The sequence below is a fragment of the Sebastes fasciatus genome, chromosome 1, assembly GCF_043250625.1.
Source record: "Sebastes fasciatus isolate fSebFas1 chromosome 1, fSebFas1.pri, whole genome shotgun sequence".
Lineage (NCBI taxonomy): Eukaryota > Metazoa > Chordata > Actinopteri > Perciformes > Sebastidae > Sebastes > Sebastes fasciatus.
The window spans coordinates 35,168,600-35,189,227 of NC_133795.1; the positions used below are offsets into that span (position 1 = coordinate 35,168,600).

At 39.8% G+C, this 20,628-nt stretch overlaps 1 protein-coding gene across 10 annotated transcripts in view; it reads right to left on the reverse strand.

The window, feature by feature from the left end:
- cadpsb (Ca2+-dependent activator protein for secretion b) overlaps positions 1-20,628 on the reverse strand; it is a 79,691-nt gene that overhangs the window by 19,384 nt on the left and 39,679 nt on the right. For 4 of the 10 annotated variants that reach the window (XM_074645780.1, XM_074645725.1, XM_074645770.1 and 1 more), the window contains exons 7-17: positions 17,491-17,602; positions 16,323-16,462; positions 15,895-15,961; positions 14,512-14,620; positions 14,193-14,405; positions 5,985-6,121; positions 5,676-5,863; positions 4,808-4,909; positions 4,633-4,696; positions 4,410-4,533; positions 2,954-3,022 (exon numbers count right to left, since the gene is read on the reverse strand). In XM_074645780.1, coding sequence (XP_074501881.1) covers positions 2,954-3,022; positions 4,410-4,533; positions 4,633-4,696; positions 4,808-4,909; positions 5,676-5,863; positions 5,985-6,121; positions 14,193-14,405; positions 14,512-14,620; positions 15,895-15,961; positions 16,323-16,462; positions 17,491-17,602 — 1,325 coding nt within the window. Of the gene's footprint in view, positions 1-2,040; positions 2,074-2,953; positions 3,023-4,409; positions 4,534-4,632; positions 4,697-4,807; positions 4,910-5,675; positions 5,864-5,984; positions 6,122-14,192; positions 14,406-14,511; positions 14,621-15,894; positions 15,962-16,322; positions 16,463-17,490; positions 17,603-20,628 lie in introns of all 10 variants that reach the window. The other 6 variants (XM_074645789.1, XM_074645762.1, XM_074645753.1 and 3 more) reach the window with 3 other exon arrangements.

Consider the following 20,628-nt stretch of genomic DNA (forward strand, 5'->3'; position numbering starts at 1 on the left):
ACGTGTTTGGTTAAACAGATGCTTTAAGAGTGTTATTCATTATGAATCAGCTATTATCTCATGAATAAATAAACCAGTAAACAATCATTTGAATGAATGAATATTTTTACAGTGTGATGGTGTTGGATTTTGCGCACTAAAAACTGCTTTGGCCCTCTATCACTTATCAACGTTGGTCTATAATTTGCAAAAGCTCCAAATCACTTGCTTGTACCTTTGCTGACAGAATGATCTGATAAAGACAGTTAAACGCCATGAAATGGGATTCTTCAAAACAGTACGACTATGTGGTATGATATGCGTATAATTTGAACATGGAACTGAATGGCTACACAAATCAAAAGCACATATATACGTAACTCTACATAAAACAGTAGTGGTCTTTACACTGCAGTGCTGACTGGGGGGTCTTTTGTTGCTTTCACTATTATTTTACTAAGTAGAAGCATTTTCTCAAATATTCCTCAGGTATTTCTATTCTAGCCAAATGGAAATATGTATCTATTTTAGGGTCCTGGTTGTCAAATAGAAATGCTAATCTGCCACTTTATAGGTTACTCTTTCAATCGTCATGTAAAGTTTACCATCAGGGGAAATCTGAGACATCTAAAGAGCCGACATGATACTTGAGTCATTGTCTTTAGGGACATTTAATCGACACTAATGGATGGCATCACATGGATTTGTATTACAGTAACTATATATTCTGTGGTCATAATGTCCTGTGAAGGGGAGCACTGGGAGCAGATCTCATGGTTTGGTCTAGAAGAAAAGCACAGCGGACCTTTGTGGCTTCATCAGCACCGTGAACGCATTTCAATCAGAAGCTAGGCAGTATGTAATATGTCTATTATGGCACTGTTCAAACACAGAACACCAATATCTGATATGTCTGACTGGTATGGAATATTAAAGGGCCAGTTCACCAAAATTACAATAAAAACACAAGACAAACAAGCTCTTTCTAACATATCCTCGGTGGTATTTAGCCATGCAAATTGTTTCAAGTGGTGACAATAGTCGGAGATACAGTGGCAGATATCTGAAACCAGCTGCAAATAGTTGTTTGGATGAAGGTAGCTGGATGTATTCCAGGTTTTATCTTTTGCTGTCACCTGATTGGGCTTGTATGGTGGGGTTTAGCATATTATGTTTTATGTAATGTATGCTTACGTCTGTTTGTGTTCTATGTTTCACCTCACTGCAAGACAAATTCCCCCTAGGGGACAATAAAATGAGGTTGCGGTTGAAGTGCAAGTTGCAATAAAACCATAACTATCCGCATGACTATATACCACGAAAGTAGGACACATTTTTTTGTTTGCTTTTTACTATATATGGTTAAATTGACCCTTTAAATATCTAAAATGACTATTTAAATGTATGATCATATATGACATTAAGAAAAGGTGTTTACATATACAATCCCATTATCAGAGGTATGACTTTTAGTGGAAATGTTTGCTAATGTGTGTTCAAGTTGATGATAATATGAGTTACATTAAGATGTTTCTTATGTCCCTCTTTTCCCTTTTTACTTCAACCCGTAGGCAAATATGTGACTTATTCGTTTTTGTAAGAGATTGTATTACTCTATAATTCTTTACGGGAAAAATGTTTGGCTAAATGTATTTTTAGCCACATACTGTACAACCATTTAACGGCATACTTGTTCTGTGAGTACAACGTTGCACTAATGCTGAACTAAATGGAAAGAAAACTTCCAGAACAAACTAAACAGTCTTGAGCCACGTCTGAAATGATATAAAGTAATACAATCTCTACGTATTTACTTTATAAGAAAGATGCTTTAAACATGCCAAGACATTTGAGAACTTGAATGAGTGTGTATATTACAATAATATACTGTATGGAAGATGTGCTACAGGTAAACTCTGCGCATACATGCATATGTTCTGTATCTATTCACAAAAGACACGTGTGTGGAAGGATTGTGAGGGGTCTGTGTGTGTGTACATGTATGTATGTTTGTATGTATGTGTGCACTGTGGCTAAACCACAAGCTAAACATGGGTTCACCTGGATCCTTTTGATCCTTTTGACCTTTCTCAACTTCAGCGAGAAAAAGGGAGAGAAGAGATAAAGAGGAGATGTTTAGAATTAGCACGGTTCTAGGGTTATTTTCACGTGACAGGGGGGGGGAAAGCTCAGAGTTGTTATTCATCACCATGTGACCCTTTTCAAAAGAGTCTGCTGGGACGATATCAGCTCCAGGGAGTGAGGTTTCTGGGCAACAGACAAACGTCACAAACACACAATAAAAAACAGAAATATTAGCCTGTGGAAAATTGGAAATTAAAAAAAGTGATAAGATGTTTGTTAACAAACAGACAAAGCTCAGACTATCGTCAACAGGTAGGACACACAAACAGCTGCCAGGATCGTAGACGGGACACACTGAGTGAATTTAATACACAAACAGGAGCTGTTGAATCCATACACCCTACACCCTGTCCTGTCCTCCCCATACAATAGCTCTGTCGACAGATGCTCCTTCACTATCTGTGGTGTCGCGGTGAAAGGAAAGCCTACCTGTTCGGCACAGCACACCACTGACACATGATCAGACCAAATGACTGGAGGAGATAACAATGTAAGCAATGTAAAAATGCATTCAAGTCAAAGGAATGGGCATCCAACCAAAAGAAAGAAGCTTACAGACCAGACTTGCTCATTCACGTCCCATCACAAACAGATGGTACTAAAAAAAGGACCGCCGACTGATTCGGTGTGGTACTGCTCAGATCTCTCGACTGGTGCGCTCCCCACTCACTCTCACAGACAAAAGGCACAGATAAAAACAAGCATGGCAAGAGCGACATCTCTGGAGGAAGAGAAGAGGCAGAAGGGGCGATGAGGTGACAGTGCGCTTAAAATAAGGAGAAGGAGAGAGAGAGAGAGAGAGTGGGGAGAGGATGGTGAAGGTACTCACGGATGGTTAAATCCATCACTTGAGACGCCAAGCAGAAGACAGGGTGCTCAAACATTTCCCTCTTTTTTCCTATAAAAAAGGATCGGGGCATGCAAGAGGCTGGGGTCAGAGGTGGGAAGGCTAGAGGTCAGAGGCTGATGGGAAGAGGGCTGTCCAGGTGAAAACGACATTCTGTTGGCCAGGAGGCAAAGTCAAATGTTTGGTTTATTTTGAAACAGGCGCCTCACAAGGACAGTGGAAAGTAAAATTCACATAGCATGGCAAGATAGTAAGGTTTGAACCCTTAGTATCTTTAGCACCCTGGGGGGATTTCTTTCGAGGCATAAACAACATCATCTATGTAAATATGCAAAATGCATGTCAATGCATTTAATGGGTGTACTGGAAGCAAAAGACACAGCAAGAGAGAATAAGACATTCTAAAAATGTCTTGCCATTGATGTTATTTTTTTGATATGTAATCCATGCCAATAAAGAAAGGCCATGTTGTTATGTCTCAAAGCACATGCAGGTGGCTGATGCTGGTTTGTTGGCGTTCAATCCCAGCATTCCTTTGGTTAAAAAGCCACTTATCACATAGTCGAGAGGTCAAATAACGTGATAACTGTGGCAAAGCCCAAACTGTGGTTGAGGAGGAGGAGGAGAAAAAAAGCAGAGCAGAGAGCAGCGAGGGAGAGGAAGATCTTCAGCAAGAACATAAGATAGAGGTGAAAGGAGAGCTGCTGGTGTTTCAAGGCAGGGGGGAGTAAAGGGGGGCGGGCAGAGTCGGCTGGAGGGATCAGAGAGGTAAGAGCTACGGTAAGCTAGTGGGGGGAGGGGGGAGTGTGCATCGACTGGGAGTCAGAGAGGACATTCAGTTAAGCTGAACTCAAAAGTCCAATCGTCAAAATGTCAGAGGCCGGGGATACTACACAGCTTGAATAGTCAAGGCACAATGAGAGATCAGCACATCAACAGATTTCAGGGCTTTGGATTTGAATGCATTTTTACTCACACACCTCTACACAAAAGCCAACTTGACCTACAGAACAGCACAGAGCTAAAGCAGGCCTGAAACAAAGGAGAGAGTTATTGGACTGAGAGACAGAGAGTGACCGACAAACTGTCACAAATAATTTGGGATGCCACAAATCATTTGGGATATGGACACAAATATACCATATACCAAGTGAGTTCACCATGTGTAAATAAATAAATAAATAAATAACAGTGACAAGTACAATCTCATACTGGAGTAAGAAAAAGGACGACTGGGAATTTATGTGTAGTCCAGTGTCTTTTCCTATTCTATTCCACACACAACCACTGGATGAGCATTTCAATCTGAAACCACACATGGTTAAATGACTGCATTACACTTACATTTTAGTCAAGTGGGTGTTATTTTATCACGATATCATTAGCACATTCACCCCGGCAGTCGTTATGTGACGTTGCGTTGTGCGTTTCTGGTTACCTTCAATTTTAGCATATTCTTGAATCCGCTCGTAGTTGAGCTGAGCGGCCTGCTCCAAACATTTGCGGATCACTCCTTTAACTTCTTCTGGCGGAACTGGGGTCACAATGTCCTTCATCAGGACCTACAGGCCACATTAAAGAGGAGTTATGTAACCTGTTTTCATTACATCACAGTTGCTGTTTCACAGAGTATAAAATGCTTTCTTTTTATATTTACAAACCCTCTCCAGCAAAGATAAAGTAGCCTTCAGTGCTCCCTCTGGACGGCCGAAGGGGAAACAATATCTACAAGGGAAGATGGAGACAGGAAATGTAATAACAGCGGAAAAATACGGAGAGGCATAATGTTTTGTGACTTTTGTGGTTATGTGCTGCTGTTGGGGAGTCGGCAGTCACCTGAAATTTACAATCTGGTTTTCCAATATCACACGCAACCGCTCCTTGATGTCTTCGAAGCGCTCCTTCTCGTCCACTTTCACTGTGGTCAGCCCGTCTGGCCTATGAGGATCACACCCACATACTTTAACCCAGCTGAAACCCTGCAGGAGTTCAACTTATGCAACCTCTCATCTGAGTCCGCAAGAACAAAACCAAAAAAAAACACTGGCGGAAAGCTTCGAGCCCCCGAAGGAACTGACTGCAAATTGTGTGAGATTTGTGTTCTTGAGTTCCCGTTTTGTGTTACACAAAGAGATAAATGTCAATGTCTCACCTTGTTTGCCCTTGACAGAGTGGTATTTTGGACTCCCTTCTCTTTCTAAACTTGAATATGCGTGCTTGTTTAGAGGCAGTGCCAGGATCTGGGCTTTGGGAGCTCTTTGGGGACATTAGGGCCTCATAGCCCAGCGGCCCCCAGTAATTGCTGCCCTCTCTGACTTTAACGGACACATGGGAGGATGAATAATATGGACAGTAAGAGACTATGGCAACAAAGGACAGAGAGAAAAGAAAACAAAGAAAAATGGTAGAAAACAAGGAAATATGTGGAGATATACAATTGATTAACAACATAACATGCGACACAAAAAGCTGCAAAAATTGGAACATAAAAATACACAAACAATAAATATGGCGAAATAACATAGATGAAGACAAAAAAAAATATCTATCTCTATTCTGTTCTTGTGTTCCCAACTACTCTGTATATATAGGAGCTATCAGTTTGCCTGAAGGAATACAATTTATATTGAGATCTTAATGTGCTTTCAAATCCTGTTCAGCAACGTCACTTACAAACATGTTAAAAGAAGGGATTAGGGCACACCTGTTCCCATGGACATGGGAGGCACAAAAAGCGAAGCTGTAGTGAAGAAGAGTGGGGTCAATAATAGCCCCACTCTCTGCTCTTTCCAGTAGATCACGCAGGTAACACAGATGTCTGTGACAACCTCGAACTCCATTCCTGGCACAGTACTCGTCCAAGACAAACACCTGGCCTGGGCTAAACCATCCCTGCACAATGCAAACACAGATGGGGATTGCATTATTGCATATCAGCTAACAACAAAAAAAAAAACAGTGCCATAAATGTATTATGTGGTGACGTTGATAACGGGCACAGAGAGTGACTCACCAAGCAGCAGAAGGTGTCGTTGAGCCTGTGGTCCAACGTGAGCCGCTGCACCATCTCGAAAAGCGAGGCGTGGTCAAAGCTACAGGGGTTAGCGGAGATAAACTCATCCATGCCATGTTTCTGAGCTCTGTCAGCGTCTATCCGGCCAACGGCACAGGGGAAAGAACACGGTTCAGAGGAGAAGACATCAGTGAGGCAAACAGGCAAACAGTCTTCGTCACGACACAGAAACAACAGGGATTTTTTTTTTTTTGTTGCTACTTCTAAGGGCAAATTATAAACACTTACAGCTTACATTGTCAACTTGCATTGTGTCAGACAGCGTAAAGAGATTGAATGTATTGGTGGATGAGATTCTAGCGATCTGAAGCTAAGCTCAGAGGCATGGGTGCTTCTATTGTATGTGCATGCATGCATCTTAGTACAGTATGTCACATTCCCTGATGTTTTTTTGCAGGGGGGGAAAATAAACCTCTAAAAGATCCAAAACATGTTTGAAAAAGTGCTGGTTAGATAGAATTAGATGCATTCTTCTTAATGTATTCAATAGATTCTGCCATTCGCAATTGTTGAATGTCACTCAGGTCCTGACAAATGTTGGGACGTGTGCTAATAAAAAAAAGACAGAAGTATGACGTATGAAAAATCCATCTGAACACACTGTAGAGATACAGTATAGAGTGCTAATTCAAGAGAAAAGTTCAATTGTAAAAAAGTTATTGAATGGAGATTTGCAGATTTGTCTCCAGTTATGGATCCTCGGAAGTCATACTCTTTCAGATTTTTAGTGTTTGTCTTGCTTCATAACTTTTGCCATGACTTTTAAAAAAATAAAACCTGCTCTGTGAAATTCAACGAAGAAAGAACATTAGTAACATCAAATAGTGTAAAAAAAAAAAAAAAAATGTGATGAAACTATGATGAAACTTAGTAAATATGGGATGAAAACATGGTGGAATAATCCCTTTTTTACTTTTCTAAACCACAAAAGGTCACATCTACTAACTAAACTGACCGTAATTTCTCGTGCTCTGTAAATAATACAGCTGTCAGAGACAAAATGATGGGGACGGGGATGATTCAAAATAAATAAGAGACTCGCAGTCATGTCCTCGGTGTGAGTGAGTGACAGGTGTCATGTCCATGAGACACTGACATGAGAGACGATGGTTTGGGAGTGGGGATGGGAGGTGGAGGCCTGATCTTGGCTGGGCACGGCCGGGGGGCAACGTATAGAGCAGTACTGACATCTGTCAACCTTCAGGCACTGAGAGGGAAGGGTGTAATACGGGTGCTAAACATTCACTGAAATTTTAAAAAAAAGGAACCTACAGAGGGTTACACTTCAGGAAATTAGCTTGTTTTTTTTACTCCAATCTGAGAAGAAAAACCTGCGAGACAACAAGTAAAATGTGGACGATGGCAATAAGAGATTGCTCGAGGGAGAGGGACAAGACAGGTAAAGTACGTCATAATGTAAAAGAGTAGGACAGTTAACACGTGAGGGCTAGAAACAACGAGAGAAGAGAAGTAATAGAGGTGAACCTGGATGAGGAGACAGCAGCAGGATGAAAGTGGGTAAGACAACCTTTTTAATGGGGACAAGAAGACAGTGGTGATAACCACAAGAGGAAGAATCACTCAGGACCAAGTTACAAAGAGAGTGATGTTGTGGATCAGTGTTGAGATAGTGAGTTACATCCAAAGAGTGAACAGAAGGTGCCTGGGGTTGGGCTACGACAGACAGTGAGTGGGCTATATCTCCTTTGCTTGGATTAAATGAGGAAAATGGAGTCCAGAATACACTCAATACTACAGTAACATTATCATAACTTACAATAATGATAATGACCATAAAATTAACCAAATTCCCAAAGTGAATAGGCGAGTACTTTTGCATCCATATATAAAATTATCACATGCTGTGTGACTTTTCATTGAGCTTTTAAATGTCATGCACATCTGCAGACCCATTTTCAAATTTGCATTTTTATCTTTTTTGGCATTCCTTTTTTTTTTCTCTACGCATTTGCAAGTTGACAATACTTGAATATGTTGCAGTGTTTTCATGATCTCTACAGAGCACACTAACAGGCATACCACTACCGGAGAACTCTAATAGGGTAGCAATACAATTTGGTGCAAGTACATGGGTAAATAGCATGAAGCCGACAGAGGCAAAACTGTATCATTCTCTGGGAGATGGGGGGAAATGAATGAAAACTCCTGTATTCGTACAAAAGTATGGACACATGACACAGGTGTTCTCCTATTCAGGCAAACAAAGGGCAGTCAAAAGAAATCAAAATGAGATCTCTCCTTTCTGGAGGTGTAACACCGGTCTAGCTTCTATCTACAGGCCCATCTACTGTAGGAGGGAGGAGGGGGAGGGGATGGGGGAGGGTCCGGAGTATTGTTTCGTAAGAAGGGGCGGCATTAGCTACTCCTTGTCTTTGGCATTCAGAATACTCCGCATACATATTTGCCAACTCTCATCGAGAAAAGTTCAAAGAAAAAGAACTAAAAGCGTTTGAGCCCTCTGAAGTAAAGCGTGATCAACACTTGAGAACAAATTTCACTCATGCATGAAATATATATTTTTTAAAATAACAGCAATCACAGACTGACATCATCATTCACACTTTATCTGCACTTCTATCTTTAGATAAGGTAATTTTACAGGTCTGAAAATGTCATGGTAAGTAGGTGATAATTAGCAAGTAACATATTTGAAATTACCCTGATATTTACCTAAGATGTACCCCAACATTATTTAATAATTATATTCTGCTATTTCCCAAAGCAGGTAATAAATAGCTGGTAATTTCTTTAATACATTTCCAGGAAAATTATTATACAAAGTTAATTGATAGGCATGATGCAAACTCTTTATTCCCAGGTCCGCTGTTTACTGGTAAGTAGATGACCTCATTTATATCTAACATCCCCATCAGAGCAGCAGACGGTGGACAGTAACCACTTACCTTACTGTATATGTAACTTCTGCATAACAGGCGTGTAACTGAATAGTTACATCTTAACTTCCAACTTGTTTCTGCCTAACTTCTACAGAGCAGGCCACTAAATTGAAGTTAGTTTATACATTTTGGGGTATTTATTAAGGAATTTCAAAGAAGTTACTTGCTAATTATTATCTACTTACCAGCAGACATGGAAATAAAGTGTTTGCAATCATGCCTATCAATTAACTTTGTATTATTTTCCTAGAAATATATTAAATAAATGACCAGTTATTTATTATTGCTTATTGGGAAATAGCAAAATATAATTATTAAATAATGTTGTAGTAATTTTCGTTAAACTCTGATGTAAATATTGAGGTAATTTGCCAGTAATTTCAAAGAAATTTCATCTATATTACTTCCTAATTATCACCTACTTACCATGGAATTTGCAGACCTGTAAAATGAAGTGTTACCTTAAATAAATCTATATAAAACATCTGATATTTACTAGGTTTTACCTAACTGCAATAAAAGAATTGCCAGCTTGTTTTCAGCTCTTGAAATTTATATTATTAATAATAAATTTACAAGAAAAAGAGAAAAAAAAGAAATGTATTGTTTGCCACATTTCATCATCGTACTGCTTTACTCTGAGGGATCCAGTCACCAATATGAATAAAGAGAGAAGGCAATTATGCAGTAGCAACTATAATATCAACTTTAACTATTACTGAGTCAAATAATAAAATTCTTAGAATAAAATACATGCATCCTATGCTGGCACGAATGGATGCTTATACTTTGATCCTCGAGTCGAGGTCGTCAAAAACAAAAAAAAAGTTATCAACTAATATCTAAGACATGAGGCGAGACGTGAAAAAATAGGAGAAGAGGGGAAAGAAGAGAGAAAGAACGTTGCAATTGTCAGATAATCGGCGGGGATTATCTGAGCTGTGCCGGCTACAGGGAAGCACTTACCCTTGAGTCCAGCTAGAAGACAGCAGGGTAAGAAGGGACAAACCAGAATAACATAAAGACTAGCAACAAGGCTGGAGGAGAGCAATCACGAGAGACCCTGACCTAGCAGCTGCATTACTCAAGAAGGGTACAGGCAAAGCATGAAGAAGAAAACACAACTCAAAAACAACAACCTATACCAACATGAGAGTTTGTGGGCGGTGGTGTGTGAGTACATGTGAGGATATGTGAACTTGACAACGGATGTTGAGGCATATTTAGAGAGAGAAAGAGAGAGACAGAGAGAGATAGAGAGAGAGACAGAGACAGAGGGAGGAAGAGAGAAGTTACGATCCTCATCACTCCACTGCAGTTTAGTTTTTCTGGATTCTGGACGAGTACTTAAGGAGTCAAGAGCTACGCGTTAAGTACTGTCACTCTGTGTAACTGCAGATCAAACACACGGCTGACTTTTAAAAGGGACATTGGCAAACACACCTACCAAGATGAAGTTAACCCCCAAGTCAGTTTTTATGTGTAAAAGATGCCTGTGTCTTTTTTAAAAGGAAAAGAGGCTATGAAGGTCCTGGAAAGGTTGAAATAAATCAAGTGGTGAACGTGTTCGTAGCAGTGAGATAACACATCACAGTTGTAGCAGTAAGTTTGAACATGCTTTAAAGGAGCACTCCACTGATTTTAGACAAAGATCAGTCTACTAGTCATGGTTAGTACTACTGAGCCGGTGAAAACAGTCTAATGTGTTTTGGGGAGCTTTGTCAAATCTTAAGCCTCATCAGACTGGATTTTAGGGTTGAAACTAACGATTGTTTTCTTGATTAATCGATTAGTTGTTTGGTCTATAAAATGTCAGAAAATAGTAAAACACGTCGATCAGTGTTTCCCAAAGCCCAAGACGACATCCTCTAATGTCTTGTTTTGTCCACAACTCAAAGATATTCAGTTTACTGTCATAGAGGAGTTAAGAAACCAGAAAAATTGTTCACATTTATGAAGCTGAAACTTTTTTTTTCTTAAAAATGTCTCAAACCGATTATCAAAATAGTTGGTGATTAATTCAATAATTATTATTGATTAATCGATTACTCGTTGCAGCTCTACTGGATTATTTCTCTCGAGGAGGTGTGGTGATTTTAACATTAGCTGCACAGCTCAGTGATTTTAATCCCATCCCGACTGTGTATGTAAGTAACCTCAACAACCTCAGTAATAACTGCTGCCGCAATCACCTACTTTTTCTCTGCAAACTCACTGGTCCTGCTGCAGTCTCAATCTAAAAAAAATCTCTACGTTGCTGCCTGCCATAAACTAAAGGATGGTGATGAGTGACAGTAACAGTCGTCTGCACCTTGTTATTTTTTTTGTCTGTTAATTTTGTTTTGTTTCCTGTTGATATTGTTCCAACAAACTTTTTACATGTGGGACTTTATGTATTTTATGTTATTTTATTGATGTTAATGAAGCTTTGGCAATATGCACAGTGTTAAGTCATGCCAATAAAGACATTTTAATGGAATAGAATCTAAATCCCATCTGGAGCAATGTCATTGTAATTCAAAGTAGACTTTAAATTTCTTTTTTTTTAATCGGCAATTTGACTGTTGCGAGAAAAATAGAGTAAGTCAAAAAATGTTTTTGATAATCTGATGAAAATATGCTAACATCAACATAAAGGCCTATTTATGTTGGAACCATTATGACGACAGAAAGAAAAGAACCCGTAAAATCTCATCACATGGTCTGTTTTAATGTCAGCTTCAGGTACAGTAGGTACTCGTATTGTCTTTTGAGCCTTTTTTTTAGCCAATATTTGTTTACATTTTGGCAAATAAGCACATTAAAAACATGCTGAAATACCCATGGAGGAACAGACAACTATCACTGGATTTGTTACTGAAGAAAACTTGCGATGGCAAGTTCTGAAGTAACTTTGCGATGGACATTTGAGATGTCCTGTAGTGTAAGTCAAACTGAATGATTGATGAATAATACGTTTCATGTCTGTGTGTTAATGTGTTCAGATCTGACTTACGACTCCGAGAAGGAGTACGGTCTTTGACTCACGCAGTATCCACGCCTCCCCTTCATCTTTCTCTTTGGCTTTATTCTGCTGAATGCCTATTACAAACCACATCCTGCAATGTCCCCATGGTTAAAATGCCGTCAGGAACGAGGAGTTAAATTACCAGGAAGCAGAGTGAATATTTTATTCCCCAATTGCTCCTGTAACGTTAATCCTGTCCAAATGGGGCTTTAGAAAATACCCCTGATGATGTCATTGTGATGTCATCAGGGTTGACTTGGGTTGGGCTTGAATAACATAAATGTATAACATAAAGTCTGCAATAATAACTGGAGGTGTAGAGTTTTAAATATGTGGGTGGTTACGAGGCATGGAGGGTTTAACAAAAAGACGCTATCTAGTTGCATTATGGGGGATGTAAGATCCAATGTATTTTTGGTTTGGACCCATACTGGGTCCTAAAAGTCAGGATATCGCACCTTCTTTAATGTTGACCTTTTTTTTAATATATCTCTCACAAGTCCCCTAACATTATGAAAGTGCTACACTAAATCGCTGGAGTACCCCTTTAGGCCATCTATGATATTCTCACATATGATATGAATTTGTCGTATTTTCTGTTCAGTCTATTAAATGGAAAGTTCAACACAATAAGCCTCTCCATAATTATTAGAACACTTGTATATGTGATGTGCACTAAAACCCCTTTCTAGTAATGAAACTGGTTGATTAAGGGAAGAAAAAAACGATTTGAAGTGTGCGCAGATGGCTCAGAACCTTCATAGGACTCTTGTTTATAATCAGTCCACTGCAGCAGAGTCAGGAGGGCTGTGTATGTTATGGTCCCAGTGCCATTCAAGACCACCAGGGAGTGAAACATGTACGCGTGGTGTGCCACAATGTTTCAGGGAGGGGGTAGGAGGTCTGTGCCACTGTGAGGAGGCTTTGAATGGCAACAGCTGGCATCAGAGGAGTCAACTAACCACAAGAACGATCACATACTGGACAAAGAAACCAATGGAGAAACAACATAGAATTTATGTGATAGGATTCTGAGTAACTGGTCCAATTCATCTTTATAGTTTCACTCCAATAATATGAATTAACTTGGGGCTTCTTTATAATTATATTATTATCATTATTATAACCCTGGGTGTCCATTTTTTTTTTTTTGTATTAGTAAATAGTGCCAATTATTTTGTCTACAATTCATCTAAGAAAAAATTAAAAATCTTGTTCTTTAGAGTTAGAAAATAAATAATTCTTTAACTATGGAGTCAAAAGATGCACACAAAAAGTCATGTTTTGTTCTGAATAGCAGGATCTATTATTGTGGATTGGTAAAAAATATGTGACGTTAAGTTCAGTAGAGGTCAAAAAGGTCTATGTTAGTGTTGTTATGGGCAAAGATCATTTTTCTAAAATAAGAGAATGCCTGACAGCAAAGGTCAAAACCAACTCGGGTATATACAGATCGTGTGAAGAGAATTGTTGCTGGCAGAAATTGTGGTGGTACTTATATATATATAAAAAAATATATTTTCCCTTCTTTAATGAGGGGGGACACAAGAGACGGTTACAACAGAAGTTGGTACAGATGCCACACTACTGTAGACAGTCTTACCTTCACTTTGCTACCTGACCTGTGGGCTGCTTAGAGGTGCAAGTACAGTGACAGATTGGTTAAAACTTCAGACATGTTGTCTGGCTTGGCCGTCATTCAGTGACAAGGGGAACCATCTGAGAAACTGTCTCCGCGGCGGCTTTCACGGCTGCCCTCTAGAGCTACAACTGGATTAAAACATGCCTACGGTTAGGACAAGAGCAGCACTCCCTGGCACTGCCAGTCTGAATTCAACCCCAGCAGGCTCCAATGTTCAAATCGTATGTGTGGTGACCTATTTAGTTTTTATACAAAGTTTGCACGCCGTATCCTGCTGTCGTACGATGCAGTCTTTTTCGGGTTGGTTGTTCCTTGTGAACAGACTGATGGAATAGCATGGAATTGCACCTTTAAACACTGTGGGAGTGGTGAAAATGAGTGGAAGTCCATCAGATGCTGGAGGGATCTGTGAGAGACCAAGGCATGTGTGTGCGTGCTTGTGTGTTAGTTCTACCAGCACGTTTTTGTGACTGCAGTGTGGAGCGCATGGCGTGAGACATTTATGGGTTAGAGCTCTCACTGCATTGTGGATGAAAACTGCTTTCTGCTTAAGTGGCCGTGTTGTGTTTGGGGCTACTTACAGAACTGAGAAATGGGAGCGTCCATTTGGGCTGAGGCACCCCCTTTGGAGTTGAGTTTCTGGACCTGAGTGGGTGGGACAGGCTTGTGAGACTGGCCGGTGGCACGATACATGGCCTGGACCCACAGGATGCGGTCCTGCTCATCGTCGCTGGCAAAGATCACAGTGTCGCCTTCCTTCACTGCGTTGAAGAAAGCCCTGCCGCCATCCAAGCCTGAGTGAGGACATTAAAGAACAAGTAGTTAGTGTTTTAACGTGTGTGTGTGTGTGTGTGTGTATGTGAACGTATAGTTACAGCATGTGTAGGTGTGCCGTCTCACCTGGCTGGGGGTCACTGTAGTCCACAGTATACCCGTCCAGCTGGAGAAGCTCTTGGGGTTCTGACTTTTTCTCTCTGTAGCTGCACATGGCGAACGTATACTGACTCACCTATACAACACAAAGGATTAGCGATCAATTCAAACCGCCAGAGGAAAGCTAAGTTACTGAATTCTGTGCTGTCCTTGAGAAATTACATTTAAATAGGGCTGTCAAAGTTAACGTGGTAACGCAATTTTTTTTTAACGGCACTCATTTCTTTAACACATTAAAGCATCTTTAGTTTTTTAGGTTGTAGCGGGCTCAATTTTAAAGCTAGAATGAAGATACTGGTACCAAACATGTCATACTAGCTGGTCGGGAAGGAGGTTAAATAACGCTCCAAACTTTCGCTAAATTTTGGCGAAGAAAAACTGGGTCCCTTGACCTTTGACCTCAAGATATGTGAATGTAAATGGGTTCTATGGGTACCCACGAGTCTCCCCTTTACAGACATGCCCACTTTACGATAATCACATGCAGTTTAGGGCAAGTCATAGTCAAGTCAGCACACTGACACACTGACAGCTGTTGTTGCCTGTTGGGCTGCAGTTTGCCATGTTATGATTTGAGCATATTGTTTTATGCTAAATGCAGTACCTGTGAGGGTTTCTGGACAATATTTGTCATTGTTTTGTGTTGTTAATCGAATTCCAATAATAAATATATACACACATTTGCATAAAGCAAGCATATTATCCCACTCCCATGTAGATAAGAGTAATAAATACTTGACAAATCTCCCTTTAAGGTACATTTTGAACAGATAAAAGAAATGTGTGATTAATTTGCGATTAATCTCGGTGAAATATTTCAATCGATTGACAGCCCTACATCTAAAGTAATAGTCAATTATTCAAATGACAAAATGAAGAGTGAACATATTTCAACAGATTTCCTGCATATCAGTGTGTAATATAAACAACAGGACTGTCCTCAACCAAAGAAATTCTCAGTCAACAAACACTCATACGATATTGTCGACTAATCGATTAGTTGATTTAATTGACAGATCTGTAAATCTGAGTTTTTCTCCACAAAGAATCACACAAAAGCGCCACTTTAAATCTTGTGTTTGCTCACAAGTTTCATCGGAAATAAGTCATTCAGCATGAATATTACATAAAAAATGATTAACATACAAAAGAAATCTTAGTCGACTGAGACCAAAACAACCGATCAGTTGACTAATCGACTGAGAGGGTCAGCCCTAATATACAATATCAATATAGAAAATACATGCAAATATGATGTTATGCACTCAATATTGTGACTCACTAATGGGGTATAAAACCCAACAGAAACAAACTCAACACTGAACACTGTAAATATTAAAGATAACCCACCTGCACCAGGACAAAGAAACGCTTCTTCCAACGCTTCCAAACATTCTTCCCAAAAGCCCACAGATACCTGTCAAAACATTGTCCACACACAAAACCCAGTCCACATGTCATAACAACAACAAACACATGATTGGAGCACATACCTGCTGCACAGAAACACTTCATTATATTTTTATATAAATATGTGATTTGCAATAGAAATGAGAAAAGTGAATACTTTTTTTGGCAACTTCTAATTAAAACAAATCTAAACTACACACTAGCATCCACCAGGGGGAGTAGTGCACTTCACAGTATTTTTCCATGGTACGTGACTAGAAAATGAGGCCAAGGAGCTGTGAGGGCTGGAGTTCTATAAGAAAAACATGGAAAATAAAAAGGCACACAGGAACGTCACATGTCTTACTTCATAAGCAAGCATCTCTTACCCGCAGTGCTTCATGTTCTGTGGTTTGTCCATACGTATGGCCAGTTTGATCCTCAGATCTTGGTCGGGGCACGCCTTGGTCACGGTCATCTTGTGGAGCTCTGACTGCTTGGGGCTGTTAGGAGTCGGGTGGAGGACGACCTGCACTCAAACAAAAAAAGTAAGACATAATTATGAGCGTTTGTATCCAGGAGGTGAATCTTTGATCTCATCCCGTGCAACGTACAGCAACACCAATTGGCGTGTTAGCAGGGGCTGGTGATTATGTGTTTCATATTTTTTGAAAGTGAAAGAATAAAGTGAGTCAGGGTAGAGAAACAGAGCAGCGCTTTGCTCTGCCTCCCCGAAGAGGAGGCCTAATCTCTCTTTGCCGAGTTAAAGAGCTTTGAGGAAGCCTGCCTTCCTGCCAACGCTGCTGCAGTGGGAGATCAAAGAGCCTTGTCACAGCCAAGGTCACTGCCACTACAGGGACGTCTGAGGCGCTACTGCCCCAGACGCAAACCTGCAACGCCACCTTCCTTAACCATTCATCACAGTAACCTTACACACTTACACCTTGGGAAACTGATAAAGGTTTCTGCTCTCTCTGCGCTTGAGTCACAGAAGCTCAAGATTTAAATAGTACTCAAAGATCAGAAATCAGATTTTAAAAAAGGGGAAAAGTTTTTTTGCCATCCTACTTCTATCTTATGAGAGAAGTACTGCGGCATAATTCACTCGCAGAATTCAAACACAAGCGTATAGTGGAAAAGAATCAAAATGAGAAGCATACATAAAAATGTCTTGTTCTAGCTTCCACTACTTGTAAAAATGCGTCAATAAAAGTAAAAATGCATTTGCTGCGTCTTTGTAATGTGCGAGAAATATTCTTGTTTTGACAACCTCATGTTTAACTTGCAAAAAAAAATCAAAAGGTTATGTCTGAATCACATGCAAGTAGCGTTACACTGGAGACTCGGTTGAACTTATTAAAATCAGAATGTCACACAGTGAATGAAATGCTTGTGAGGCTGATCCTGTTTGTATTTCTATGTTTATCTTATAAGCCAAAGAAGTTGTAATTTTGTTAGTCTGGTGTTCATTTATGCAACATGTGAGTCCTGATTACAGTATTCTTGTGTGCAGAGTATTTCTGTTGTTGGTAAAAGTCAAACAAATGCAAGTGTTACCCTGCCCAGCTCTTTGTCCTCCAGTGCCAGCACCCCTGTGCTCTCTGTAAACAGTTTCACCTTGACAGCAGGCAGAGGGTGTGTGGTGGTGAAGTCCCCTTGGGTCCCCCAGCTGAAAGACACAACAAAAGAACACTCCAGAGGTTAGCTTCCATGACAGCATGGTAGCACAGCAGTGATCCCACACGATGACTTCATCTCCCGCAAGCATTGAATCACGTTTACATGTCAATAAAAGTGTGGAAGAGAGAGAGACTTCACGTCCTTCTCAATGTTTTTAAACAACATCAAATAGAAAAATTATACAGCAATGAAAGAAATAATATTTCCATTTTGAGATCCTTTACGTCTTCACTTCAACACGGCCCTGATATAGCAGCTGACAGTTTTTGGACCGTTGGGATTGCAGTATACAAGCGAACGGAGACATTACATTGTTTATAGACACACACACACACACAAACGTCACAGTATATCTTTTTATCACAGAAGAAAGATGATGGGGGACTGACTGGAAGTCTTTTATAAAAGAAGAAATACTGCAGTCACACAGATCTACAGTATGTCAAAGTCAGGTTAAAACCACTGAAGATAACACACACACACACACACACACACACACACACACACACACACACACTTTATTCCTCCGTGTCACTTGTTCTAAATGCATTCCTGCTATTTATATACCAGACATCTTTAAAGCGGCACTTGGCAACATTTTTACATAACAAAACACCCGTCTTATCAGCCAACAGTATTTGGTGGGTCTGTAACTGAGAGATGCAGAGAGATGCCACAGACAGACTGGCTAAAATTAACTTCTGCTGTCAAGTCTATTGTATTGTATTTAACCCCTTCACACAGGCATGGCTCAAAAACCAAGACTACTTCAATCTATTTAAACACACTTAAATCAAGTGAGAAAATAAAATATATTGATTTACAATCAGATGTCTTAACATACGAAAACAGATTGAAAACTAAAACACAAAGAAATAAAGGTTCTATATAGTATAGTTTCATATATATATCATATTGTGAATATGAGAGGGCATGTTAAGAGTCTCTAGTCCACCTGACCTGCATGTCTTTATATTTGGGGATGAAACATGGGGAAAAGCGGTTCAAAATTTAACCTCAAAACTCGAGATATGAGTAAAACTTTTCCAGTCTGCTTTAACTTAACATGCCCATGTAAAAGCGATTTCAATGTAAGTAATGGAGGACAAAATCCACAGTCCTCATTTTCAGCTAGGAATGTCCTCAACCAAAGAAATCCTTAGTCAACTAACAGTTTGATTTGATTTCGTCGACTAATCGATTCGTTGATTTAATCAACAGACAATTTCCTCTCAGTGTTTCCTTGCTGACCCGTAGTGGAGGGATAGTAAAACAAAGAAGAAATTTAACACTAAAGAGAAGACTCAACTGTGGAGACTTTTTAAACTTCCAGTTCTCAGTAATTTTTAACTAAATCCACATAAATGACACGTCTACATCTTCATCAAAGTGTTGAAGTGCTCAAACTGAAGAGATTTTAGGTATACAACTGATCGTTTGTAACCGAGGGAGACTTTTTCAGGTAGTACCCTCTCTGTGTTTTCACCAGTCATTCCCAACCATGACTCAGCACTTTCAGACACAAACAGGTGTTGTCTGATTGGCTGATTAGAGGTCCATCAGTCTCTGCCTGATGGACCTCTGTCTAGACCTGTAGTTTTAAAGGTTTATTCTGCCCAAATACTACTTTATGACCCAAATACTACTCTCTCTCTACCCTCTCTCTGTCTCTCTTTGTGTTTAGCAATGCAGTTCATCTGTCTGATATAATTTACATACAAAGCATTTCTTCTTTCCACCTATTCAGGAAAATTCAAATTTACCACTTTTGACAGTATTACAGTTTAGCCTCTAGCTTTTCTAGCAATGTATTTCAGCTCTTAGCTTCTTTAGGTAATGCAGTTCAGCTTCCAACTCTGCAAGTTGTACATTTCATCTTCTATGTTTTTCAGCAGTGCAGTGCAATGCATTTGAGCTTTAACATTTTTAGGCAAGTCATTTCACATTTCTGCATTTTCAGCAATGCTTTGCAATTCATTTCAGCTGTCAGCATTCCCACGCATTTTCAGCAGGGAATGCATTTTCTAGTTAGACACTGGTATCAGATCGGTACTCAGTATCGGCCGATACCCAAAGCCTAGACATCGCTATCGGGACTGAAAAAGTCGGATCGGTGCATCCCTAGTATTAATCCACTAATAATGACTAAACCTCATCACCAGCTTCGCCTCCACAAGCCCCAGAAGGATTAAACGAAAGAAAGAAAATGCAGAAAAAATGTAGTTTACAGTAAACATGTTACACAACGTACTGTAAACGGGCTTTTGTTACTTCTCGCTGCTATCTGGGGCTGCCAACATGTTATGCTTCCTTGTGCAGCCATAGCAACATTATATAAAATGCCTATAAAATTTCTCTCTGAAGCGAGGCATGGAGGCTATGGTGTCAATTTCCAGTCTTGGAAAGCTGTTTTCCTTGTAACCATTTCTAACATTCATAATTAATTGCGACTTAATGTACACAAAGACGCTGCGACACGTGCGGAGCAGAGAAGCTGCTGACTGACGGAGAGGAGCTCGTGGTGCGCTGCGTTGGTTTGTGATGGAAGCATTGTGCTGGCATGAAGGTGACCTTGTGGATCAATCTGAGGTCTATTAATGGACGTGACAGTGCTGTGCTCCTACAGCTCTTGAAATGTATGAAACTGTGTGCGCTCAAGTGGGTCAAATGACAAAAAGCTAAATAGAAGAATTACAAGACAATAACAGAAAATAATTATTGTGGCAACGTTATATATATAAATATAAAGCCCTTAATTAAATGATCAAAGTAATGTGTAAAATCACAATAGTAGGTTGAATGTCTGAGCACACAGTTGCCGAACACAAGCAATTACTCTATGCAAATAACCTGCAGTAGTATGTACATTAATATATGTATTTCATGTGCGTTTTTTCTGTGTGTACCCACCCACACGCACGCACACACACATACATATTACCCTCGCCTTGTTCTCCTCTAATCCCTTCCTCTCATTCACGTCCCTCCATCTCTCTCATACTCTCGTCATAAAAT